Consider the following 12463-nt stretch of genomic DNA (forward strand, 5'->3'; position numbering starts at 1 on the left):
TAACTGGATACTTATGTAGCACCAGCCAAAAGAAAAAAAAAAAAAAACAACAACATGGCACATTATTTTAATTATTGAATCCATGTGATTGAGCATGTATATGATGATGATGATCTCTTTTTGAATGTGGAATTTGGTGTTGCCATTTTGAAGGGTTGTAATTTCCAACATTATGAATTTTAAGGATTGTATTGACTGAAGTAATTGGTTAATTGTTAATATAGATTCCATTTGTGTTATTATGTAAATGATCATGATATACATAAAAACAGTTAAAGTGAAAACATTAATATGAGCAACTGTTTATGTCTTGCTATATAATGATATCTGAGACATTTCTGGGATTAACATGATTTTACATCTGCAGTGTATATTATTTAAAATAAACAATATATTTAAATTTAAAAAAAAATGATAACCCAACCCTTAATACCAAATACCAAAATAAGTACTGAAACCCTTTAATGGTACTTATTTGTCCAGAGGTGGAGTTGAACTTTGTTGAAATAATTGCAAAATACCATTTTTACATAATTCTGTCACCAAGGACAATTCTCTTTTCAGATCCTTGTCACTATATATTAATTGCACTTTTCATCTGATCAGAGCTCAACCAACAAACAGTAATATTGTCATAAACAATGAAGTTATTAAATTATGGGAAGACCATTCCCAAAGGCAAAATTTAATGTGGGATGGCTGTATATACAACCATATGAGAAAATGATGAGGATAAGACTGTAATAAAAATACAAAAATATACTCTATTCAATATGTGCCAAAAGTCTTACTAATGAAAGCTCTTGGAATAAACTGTTTTCTGATCCAGTCTTACACAGTAAAATTTATGGAATTATTTGAAGAATCTGTTGCAAATGGACTGAAGGTTTAGGTTTTGACACATTCAGACGAACCACATCCTTACTTGCTGTTTGTTTTTGTTGACTAAAAGTGACCCGTAAAGTACATCATGCCAGATAAAGTCACTCAGTTTGAAGCATGCTTAGTTTCGAATCCTCAATCCACTGTATAGACACCTGGAAGAAATTGTCTTGTATCTTCATATGATTTCATGCTGTCTTGCAGTAATCATATATCTGTCTTGTATTTCATCTAACTTAACTTGCAGCCATTTATTCTTAGTAAGGCCCATATACAGAGTTTGGATAGTAATATGGATTTGGATAAGCATAACCATAACCGTATGGTTGTCTTTTATCGGGATACACTGGCATTAAATATTGCATGCTCTTGCTGTGTTCTTCTTTCTTTTCTTGCCTTAAACAGCGGGCAGCACAGAGAAATAGAATTGCAGTCATTAGTGTCAATCCAACTCCAATCCAGGCTAGAATATAAGACCAGCCATAGTAAAACTTGCTATAAGTTTTCAGGACCTATAAAAAAGTTCTGATATTAAATTTTGTTCTTAGACTAAATAAATCTACTTAATTCTCTTTACTAACATAAAAGTCAAAAACATTCATATATTTTGGAATTGATTTTACTTTTACAGGTGGACCTCTATATAACGAAACCAATTGTTCGCTTGAAAAAATTCGTTAAACAGAGATTTCATTATAAAGAAATATGACCTTTTCAAAAATGGAAAATACTAATTCAACATTCAGCAATATAAAAAAAGATTGGAAATAAGTCAGAAATAAGTGGGAATGAATAAATTTTCTAACATTTTAAAACAATTTATTGATACATACATACATACATATTAAGAAATGACTACTTACACAATGCACCAATATATTACTTACACTTTTAAGAATTATTTTAAGAAGTACACTTTTAAGAATTATTTCATAAAACATTTTGTCTTGTTGTACACAGGATTTTACTGTACATTGTCCATAAAATGCATGCATTTGTTTAAACACTCAAATATATTTTCTGACACATTTTCTTCACATTTAAGGCCTTGATGCAAAGTTTCAGATGACACCAACATTTCATGTTTGGAAGGTATAATATTGTCCTTATTGCCTTCATTGCCCTCATTTTCATATAACTCATCATTGATATTGTAATTAGTTCTTCGAATACTCTCAAAACGTTGGAATCACTCAGATATTCAGCTACTATGACATCGTTATCAACTCTTAAAAATTTATCAAGAACAATTTCTTCATTGATCAAATCTCTTGCTTGGATTTCTTCCCAAGGTTGCTCAATGTTGGTCAAGACATCAAAGGTGGATATTGTTGGGATATAAGTGACGTGGTGTCACACAGATATTAGGGATGCAGAATTGGAATTTTGGGAGTACAATGTGTACAGAAAGGATAAGAAGGTAGGAGGGGTTATGCTGTTAATTAAGAAAAACATAAAATCAAAAGAAGTGCATCCTTTGAGTCAGTTTGGTGTGACATAACCACTGTGAAAGTAAAAATAAGAGCATGAGTATGTTATAGGCCTAATGACTCAAATGAAGTTTAACATTGACAAATGTAAAGTACTACATATGGGAAACAGCAACCCCAGAGCAACATATCAACTCTGTGGTACTACACTGACAGTGGTAGAGATGAAAGGGACCTGGGGGTAGTTGTGCAGGCAGATATGAAGTTCTCTGAGCAGTGCAGATGGGCTGCAAGAGTAGCTCATGGTGTATTGTCAATGATATATAGGAATTTTTCTAGCAGGGATAAGGAGGTGATTATTCCCTGTATAAGGCAATGGTCAGGCCACACCTAGAGTACCGTATACAGGTCTGGAGGCCTCATTTCAAGAAGGATTTAGAGCTATTGGAACGAGTACAGAGAAGGGCAACAAGATTAGTGAAAGGAACAAAGGGGTGCTCTTACGAAGAAAGGCTTAAGTTTTGCAAATTACAGTGTCTGGAGACTAGGCACTGGTGAGGTGATCTGATAGAGGTGTACAAAGCCTTGAATGGTTTGAGCATGCTCAATGCTGATGGGATACTGCCTCTTGCTTAGAATAATCACCTGAGAGGGCATAAATTCAAATTGAGGAAAGACAGATGTAGGATAGAAGTGCAAAAATTTGCCTTTAGCCAGCAGGTGGTTGGTTGGTGGAACAGACTTCCATCCCTTGTCGTGGAAGTTGATAGCCTAAATAAGTTTAAGGCTCAGCTGGACAGGTAATGGGGGATTTTAACTTCCCAGATATTGACTGGAACTTTTGGGTTAGCATTAGCATTAGTAGAGGCATATGATGCAAGAAAGCAAGCTTATTCAGCATCAGCCAAAAAAAAAAAAAAAAAAAAAACAACCACTACTCCCATTTCACCCCTCCGTTCGTTCGAAATACCTGTCCAGCTGAGCCTTAAATTTGTTTAGGCTATCAACTTCAACAACAAGCGATGGGAGTCTATTCCACAAACCAACTGCCCGCTGGCTAAAGGCAAATTTCCGCACATCTATCCGACATCCGTCCTTCCTCAATTTGAATTTATGCCCTCTCAGGTGATTATTCTGAGCAAGAGGAAGAATCCCATCAGCATTGAGCATGCTCAAGCCATTCAAAGCCTTATACACCTCTATCAGATCACCTCGCCGATGCCTAGTCTCCAGGCTCTGTAATTTGCAAAACCTAAGCCTTTCTTCGTAAGAGCAACCCTTTGTTCCATTCACTAATCTTGTTGCCCTTCTCTGTACTCGTTCCAGCAGCTCTACATCCTTCTTGAAATGAGGCCTCCAGACCTGTATGCAGTACTCTAGGTGTGGCCTGACCATTGCCTTATACAAGGGAATAATCACCTCCTTATCACTGCTAGAAAAATTCCTATATATCATTGACAATACACCATGAGCTACTCTTGCAGCCCGTCTGCACTGCTCAGAGAACTTCATATCTGCCTGCACAACCACCCCCAGGTCCCTTTCAAATCTCTACCACTGTCAGTGTAGTACCACAGAGTTGATACGTTGATCTGGGGTTACTGTTTCCCATATGTAGTACTTTACATTTGTCAATGTTAAACTTCATTTGCCACCTCTCAGCCCATCTGCTCAACCTTTCCAGATCCTGTTGCAGCAGCATAGTATCAGTAGTGTCCTTAACAACCCTGCCAACCTTGGTATCGTCTGCAAACTTGGACATTAAGCCTGATACACCATGATCAATATCATTTATAAATACAGAAAACAACAATGGACCCAACACTGAACCCTGAGGAACTCCACTAATAACATTAGTCCACGTTGAGCAGTGTCCATTGATTACCACTCTCTGTCTTCTGCCACTCAACCATCCCTTTATCCATAGCAGCAATTTGCCTCCAATGCCACACTTCTCCAATTTGTGCAGCAGTCTTCCATGCGCAACAGTATCAAAAGCCTTTCTAAGATCCAAATATATAATATCAAAGTTATTCCCTGCATCCAGTTCTTTTGTGACTACATCATAGTATCCAATCAAATTGGTCAGACAAGACCTGCCCTTAACAAAACCATGCTGTGTCTGAGCTATAACTGAATTCTTGTCCAGATGATCCTGCAGTGCTTCTTTAACCAGTGCCTCCATTAATTTTCCTGGAACCGAAGTTAAACTAACAGGTCTATAATTACTTGTGTCAGCCTTTGATCCTCCTTTGTGAATTGGGGTTACATTTGCACATCTCCAGTCCATGGGTACCTCCCCTGAGTCCAAAGAAGCTCTCATAATTATGGCTAGGGGTTTGCTTACTTCCTTTGCTGCCTCCTTTAATATAACTGGATAGATCCCATCCACCCCGGGTGCCTTTTTTATGTTTATCCTCAACAATTTCTCCTCCACTTTCCTCTCAGTTATTAGAAAATCATCTAGCTCACTGCCAATGTTTACTTCACCTACGACGTTCCCCTTCCTGAATAACTCCTCATGTGTGAATATAGATGCAAAATACTCGTTTAGATTGTTAGCCACCTGAGCTGGATCCTCAACTGTTGAACCATCAACATCCAGTGGACCAATCTGATTCATCCCTTTCCTTCTTGAGTTTAAATATGTAAAGAACTCTTTTCTGTTTTTCTTTGCATCCTTTGCCAAGGATTTCTCATAATCTGCCTTTGCCTGCCTAATCTCCTTTGTGACTTGGTTATAGACCAACTTATATCTATCATAGGCTTCCATGTCACCCATTAATTTGTATGTATCCCATGCATTTTTCTTCTCTGCCATATGTCTCATTAGTTCATCTGACAACCATTTAGGCCTGAACCTTGAACAATATTTCTTGGTCGGTATGTAAAGCCTGGTAGCTTCCAAGATTAGTTCCTTGAATGCTTCCCATTTTGGTCACTTGCACACTAGTAAGACTTGTGGATTTATTAGAGGATTGTTTTCTGCAGCAGTATGTTCGAGAGGCAACTAGAGAGGGTAATAATCTTGATCTGGTCATCAGCAATGATCATTCCTGTATTAAGAATTTGCAGATAAAGAACCACTAGGTGGCAGTGATCACAGTGTACTGATGTGGGATTTACTTAAAGATATAATTATCATCAGGAGTAAAGGAAATGGTTTTTTCTTCCGTAAAGGTGACTACTGTGGACTTAGACAGTTTTTAAATTCTGTACAATGGAATCAACTAATGATGTTAGCAAATTCTAAGTGGAAAACATTGAAGGAAATAATCGTGGAAGCTACTAAAAGTTAAGGCTGAGCTGGACAGGCATTTAGAACGAATGGAGGAGTGAAATGGGAGGGCTTTTTTTTTTGACTGATGCTGCATAAGCATGCTTTATTGCACCGTATACCTATGCTAATGCTAATTTCTACAGTTTATACAGCAGTCTTTTATATTAAACAGTATCAAATGTCTTCCTGAAATCGAAGTTTATGATATCAAAATTATTTTTTGCTTCCAGCTCCTTAGTATCTGTATGTATCATAGTAACCTATCAGATGAGTTAGACAGGACTGTCCCTTAACAAATTCATGTTACTGTAGTGTAATTGCATTCCTATCCAGAGATGATCCTGCAATGTATCTTTAACCAGTGATTCCATTATTTTCACTGGAACAGAAGCTAAACTAACGGGTCTGTAATTACTCGTGTCACTCTTAGATTCCCCGTTGTAAATCTCACCTGAGTCCATTGATACTCTCATAATTATGGCTAAAGGCTTGTTTACCTTCTTTGCTGTCTCTCAATATGATTGGATAGATCTCATACACTCCAGATGTCTTTTTTATGTTCAGCTTCAACAATTCCTCATGTGTGAATGTAGATGCAAAATACACCTTCAATTTTTCAGCAACCTGAGCAGAATCATTAACATTTAAACCATTGACATCGTCACCCAATGTGATTCATTCCCTTCCTCCTAATCATAAGTATAGAAGTCTTTGCTGCTTTTCTTTTCATTCTTTCCAGTGACTTTGCATAATCTGCCTTAGTTTGCCTTGCCTCCTTTGTGACTTGGTTATAGACATTTATATCTATCACAGGCTTCGGTATCACCTGATAATTTATATACGGCTCTTGCACTTTACTTCTCTGCCACTTGTCTCTGTAGTTCATCTGGCATCCATTTAGATCTTGAACAGTATTTCTTCACTGGTATGAAAAGAATAGTAGCTTCTATGATTGCTTCTCTTAATGCTTCCCATTTAGAATTTGCTATTAGTAACATCATCAGTTGGCACTTGTGGTCCCACTGCATAGAATTTAAAAACTGTTTGATATCACTAGACACCTTTTAGTGTCGTTAATGGTAAAGGGAAAGGCAAAAGCCTTTACCATTGACAATAATTATGTCTTTAATTAAATTTCACATTGGTACACATGATTGTTGCGACCCAGTGGGTCATTTACCTGCAGATTCTTGTGCATCTGGTATCACATCTGATAATCAGATCAAGAATATTGCTTCCTCTTTTGCCCCTCTAATATGCTGATGTAGAAAATAGTCATCCAAGAAATCTACAAAAGTCTTGCTAGTGTGTGTATTTCCATGCCACAAATTCTAGTCAACATCTAGAAAGTTAAAATTCCCCATTATAAGAGACAACTAATTTACTGGGCCACTCTATTTCTCTGTATTGCTGTTTGGTATGCTCATCAGGCTTATAGTACACTTCTACTCTCAATTTTGTTTTCCCAGTGTTTATATTACACCAAACTGACTCAACATTGCATTTGATCACCCATGTCGACTGTATGCACTGCTTTATATTTAATGTTTCATAACTAAGAGCATAACCCCTCCTTCCCTGTCTGTCCTTCATGTATACATTGTGCTCCCCATATTCATATTCAGCATCGCTTAAGTCTGAGACACCATGTCTCTGCTATTCCTACAACGTTTGTGTTTGATGACTTAATCAGTACCAGAAATTCATCACGTTTATTTACGATGCTTCTGGCATTAGTGTACATGCAAGTATACATGCACATGTTCTTACTCTTAATTACCCTCACACAGCCCGTGTATTCACTTGTCCCATGATGACCCACAACAGGGCCTCTCCAGGCTGCTGCTCATTCCAGTAGAAGCAGTGCAATGTATCTTTAACCAGTGATTCCATTATTTTCACTGGAACAGAAGTTAAACTAACGGGTCTGTAATTACTCGTGTCACTCTTAGATTCCCCGTTGTGAATCTCACCTGAGTTCATTGATGCTCTCATAATTATGGCTAAAGGCTTGTTTACCTTCTTTGCTGTCTCTCAATATGATTGGATAGATCTCAACACTCCAGGTGTCTTTTTTATGTTCAGCTTCAACAATTCCTCATGTGTGAATGTAGATGCAAAATGCATCTTCAATTTTTCAGCAACCTGAGCAGAATCATTAACATTTAAACCATTCACATCGTCACCCAATGTGATTCATTCACAGACTAATAGATTAACAATAGCCTGTGGCTATTGTTAATCTATTAGTCTGTGAATCACCTCCTCAAGCTAGCAGTTTTCTGATCCACCTAACACTGCCTCAATAGCATCAGCAAATATTCTTGCACCCTTTTTATTTAAGTATATTCCATCTTTATAGAAGCAATCTCTCCTGTTAACAAGCATGAACCAGGCTGAGAATAATTCTACCTTCTGAGGCTTGTACTATTTCTCCAGGGACGAATTGATTGACAAGGATCTTATCACATACTCCTTTCTATCATGTCTGGGCAGAATTGCAGACACTTTCAAATTTAACCCTAACTCATGGCTTTTTTTTAACATTGACCCGTACTTGTTAAGTAAGTCTGCAGATCTACTCTTAATGTTTTATTATTAGCCATATGGTGCAAGGAAGCCTAAGGCTTATGCTGCACCAGCCAAAAAACATTCCTGAGTTACCCTGAGAGAGAGAGAGAGAGAGAGAGAGAGAGAGAGAGAGAGAGCAAGTAAGTAAGAAAGAGTCAGAAGTAGAAAGGAATCACCAAGAAAGAGAAGAATGATGATATCCAGCTCAGGACCCTGAGTGTGCCAAGCCCATACTCACCAGATGTGAGCCCCTGGGGTGTTGTTGTTGAGAAATGCCATCTTTAAAACTTTTCTAACATGAGCCCTTCATGGCAGCATGATTTACATATTCTGTGCAATATCATAGCTCATCTAAATGAATTGATTATGAAGTTGTAGAGAAAAAGAAAGGTAATGTATGTTAGCAGGTGCAGCATATTCAAGGATTCAAGTTAAAACTCAACCTTCTTATGGCATAAATTCAGAAGGATGATTTGACTAATTTTTCAAAACTGGCTAGATTTCTGGAAAAAAAAAAAGTGGAGTGTAGTCTACTCGATGTAATGCAGCTACTCTATGTAAACTGCATGAAAAATCTGTCTCAGAAAATTTTAATCCCTTTTTTTTTGATTTCAAAGACTTCAAATTGGCTTTTCAATTCTTGCATGATCAATTACTTTGCTATTGCAAATTCAAGCAAAGAAGTTGCCACCCTTTTGCCTTTTGATAAATATGAGTTTAAAGATGATATGCTTACTCTTCATAGTCTGGAATGTTTGAAAGTTTGGCAGAATTCTTCAGCCACAGAGATGTGAGAATCTGTTCTGACTGACAAGGATTTCCCATGTTTGAAAATGGGCATCTCAAAATTATTGTTTATGCTTGGATCACTGTGGGTGTGTGTAGATTGGTGTTCTCATTGGTGGGATTCATTAAGTCAAAATATAGATTTAGAATTGTTAATGACAGTTTAGGGACAGAGCCGTGATGGGTATTTAGTTGATATAGTCAAGAATTCTGCAAGCTTTCAGACAAAAGAGTTGTCAAATTTTGCATTAAATTTTCTGATTTTCAGTTTGAACAGTTTGTTTCACCATTTTCATCTGAGGAAGTTGTATAGTAGTCAAAATGCACATGTTTTGAATAAACTTGTTCAAACAGTACGTTATTGTTTTAAATTTTCAATCGAACAACCTAATTTCTCAATTTTTGCAAGGTGTGGCAAATTTCGCTTCATTTGCCACACCTGTGACTACATAGAAAAACAAATTACCCTAGATAAAAGCTTAGATGCTAGGCTTTTCCTACTAACTAAGAAATACCATTTCAGGCTTAGACCTAAATGGATGTCTGGTAAACTGATGAGTCTTGTGGCAGGGAAAAAAATTGCATGGGATGCATATAAATTATCAGCTTATATGGAAGCCTGTGGTAGATATAAACTAGTCTGTAATCAAGCCACAAAGGAGGCTAGGCAAGCTGAGGCAGATTGAGTGGTCTCTGGCAAAGAATGCCGAGGAAAGCAACAAAGACTTCTTTACTTATATTAACAGTAGAAGGAAGGGGTTGAATCACTTTGGTTCACTTGATGTCAGTGGTTTAACTATTGATGATCCTGCTCAGGTTGCTGACAAACTGAATAGGTATTTTGCATCTACATTCACACATGAGGAATTAGCATTAGCATTAGTAGAGGCATTTGATGCAAGAAAGCAAGCTTATGCAGCATCAGCCAAAAAAAAAAAAAAAAAAAAAAAGTAACATAAATAAATAAAAATAACCACTTCCACTTCACCCCTCTGTTCGTTCGAAATACCTGTCCAGCTGAGCCTTAAACTTATTTAGGCTATCAACTTCCACGACAAGGGATGGAAGTCTGTTCCACCCACCAACCACCCGCTGGCTAAAGGCAAATTTCCGCACATCTATCCTACATCTGTCTTTCCTCAATTTGAATTTATGCCCTCTCAGGTGATTTTTCTGAGCTAGAGGAAGAATCCCATCAGCATTGAGCATGCTCAAACCATTCAAGGCTTTGTACACCTCTATCAGATCACCCGCTGGTGCCTAGTTTCCAGACACTGTAATTTGCAAAACTTAAGCCTTTCTTCGTAAGAGAACCCCTTTGTCCCATTCACCAATCTAGTTGCCCTTCTCTGTACTCGTTCCAGCAGCTCTACATCCTTCCTGAAATGAGGCCTCCAGGCCTGTATACAGTACTCTAGGTGTGGCCTGACCATTGCCTTGTACAAGGGAATAATCACCTCCTTATCCCTGCTAGAAAAATTCCTATATATCATTGACAATACACCATGAGCTACTCTTGCAGCTCGTCTGCACTGCTCAGAGAACTTCATATCTGCCTGCACCACCACCCCCAGGTCCCTTTCATTCTCTACCACTGTCAGTGTAGTACCACAGAGTTGATACGTTGCTCTGGGGTTGCTGTTTCCCATATGTAGTACTTTACATTTGTCAATGTTAAACTTCATTTGCCACCTCGAAGCCCATCTGCTCAACCTTTCCAAATCCTGTTGCAGCAGCATAGTGTCAGTAGTGTCCTTGACAACCCTGCCAACCTTCGTATCATCTGCAAACTTGGACATTAAGCCTGATATACCATCATCAATATCATTTATAAATACAGAAAACAATAAAGGCCCCAATACTGAACCCTGAGGGACTCCACTAATAACATTAGTCCACGATGAGCAGTGTCCATTGATTACCACTCTCTGTCTTCTCCCCCTCAACCACCCCTTTATCCATAGCAGCAACTTGCCTCCAATGCCACACTGCTCCAATTTGTGCAGCAGTCTTCCATGTGCAACAGTATCAAAAGCCTTTCTAAGATCCAAGTATATAATATCAAAGTTATTCCCTGCATCCAGTTCTTTTGTGACTGCATCATAGTATCCAATCAAATTGGTCAGGCAAGACTTCCCCTTAACAAAACCATGCTGTGTCCTAGCTATAACTGAAGTCTTGTCTAGATGATCCTGCAGTGCTTCTTTCACCAGTGCCTCCATTAATTTTCCGGGAACAGAAGTTAAACTCACAGGTCTATAATTACTTGTGTCAGCCTTTGATCCCCCTTTGTGAATTGGGGTCACATTTGCACATCTCCAGTCAATGGGTACCTCCACTGAGTCCAAGGAAGCTCTCATAATTATGGCTAAGGGTTTGCTTACCTCCTTTGCTGCCTCCTTTAATATAACTGGATAGATCCCATCCACCCCAGGTGCCTTTCTTGTGTTTATCTTCAACAATTTCTCCTCCACTTTGCTCTCAGTTATTACAAGATTCTCTAGCTTACTGCTAGAGTTGAATACACCTCTGGCATTCCCCTCGCTGAATAACTCCTCATGTGTGAATGTCGATGCAAAATATTCATTTAGTTTGTTAGCTACCCGAGCAGGGTCATCAACAGTTGACCCATCGATCTCAAGTGGACCAATCTGATTCATCCCCTTCCTTCTAGAGTTTACATAAGTAAAGAACTCTTTGCTGTTTTTCTTCGCATCCCTTGCCAAGGATCTCTCGTAATCTGCCTTCGCCTGCCTAACCTCCTTTGTAACTTGGTTACAGATCAACTTGTATCTATCATAGGCGTCCGTGTCACGTGTTAATTTGTATGTATCCCATGCATTTTTCTTCTCTGCCATATGCCTCATTAGTTCATCTGACAACCATTTAGGCCTAAACCTTGAACAATATTTCTTAGTTGGTATGTAAAGCCTAGTAGCTTCCACGATAAGTTCTTTGAATGCTTCCCATTTTGAATTTGCTGTTGGCAATATCATCAGTTGATCCCACTGTATAGAATTTAAATACTGTCTCAGTCCATTGTAGTCGCCTTTACGAAAGCAATACCCCTTCCCTTTACCCCTAATGGTAGTTACCTCTTTGAGTAACTCCCACTTCAGCACACTGTGATCACTGCCACCAAGTGGTTCATTTATCTGCAGATTCTTAATGCATGAAGATAAATGAACCACAAGATAAATGAACCACTTCCCCAATTCTTTGGGGAAGTTTAGGCCAGAAATTTATCAAACTCTAGCAGGGGGCTAAATGATTTTGTGATAACTAGAGGAAAGTGGAAGAGAAATTGTTAAAGCTTAATATAAAAAAGGCACCTTGGGTGGATGGAATCTATCCAATTATATTAAAGGACACAAGCAAAGGAGGTAAGCAAACCTTTATCCATAATTACGAGAGCATTCTTGGGTTTGGGGGAGGTTCCTATGGACTGAATGCATGAATGTATCTCCAGATCACAAAGGAGGATCAGAAGGTGACATGAATAATTACAGACCTG

The 12463-nt window shown here is 38.2% G+C and overlaps 1 protein-coding gene across 1 annotated transcript in view; it reads right to left on the reverse strand.

Annotated features, from left to right (window-relative positions):
* Positions 1–734: 734 nt before the first annotated feature.
* Positions 735–12463, reverse strand: part of LOC150086357 (transmembrane protein 114-like) — a 113699-nt gene continuing 101970 nt past the window's right edge. The window contains exon 5 of the mRNA XM_090371328.1: positions 735–1394. Within this exon, the coding sequence (XP_090227454.1) occupies positions 1140–1394 (255 nt within the window). The 3' untranslated portion in view covers positions 735–1139. The remainder of the gene's footprint in view (positions 1395–12463) is intronic.

Source organism: Mastigoproctus giganteus, chromosome 4, assembly GCF_048544385.1.
Source record: "Mastigoproctus giganteus isolate SK-2022 chromosome 4, ASM4854438v1, whole genome shotgun sequence".
NCBI classification, from domain to species: domain Eukaryota; kingdom Metazoa; phylum Arthropoda; class Arachnida; order Uropygi; family Thelyphonidae; genus Mastigoproctus; species Mastigoproctus giganteus.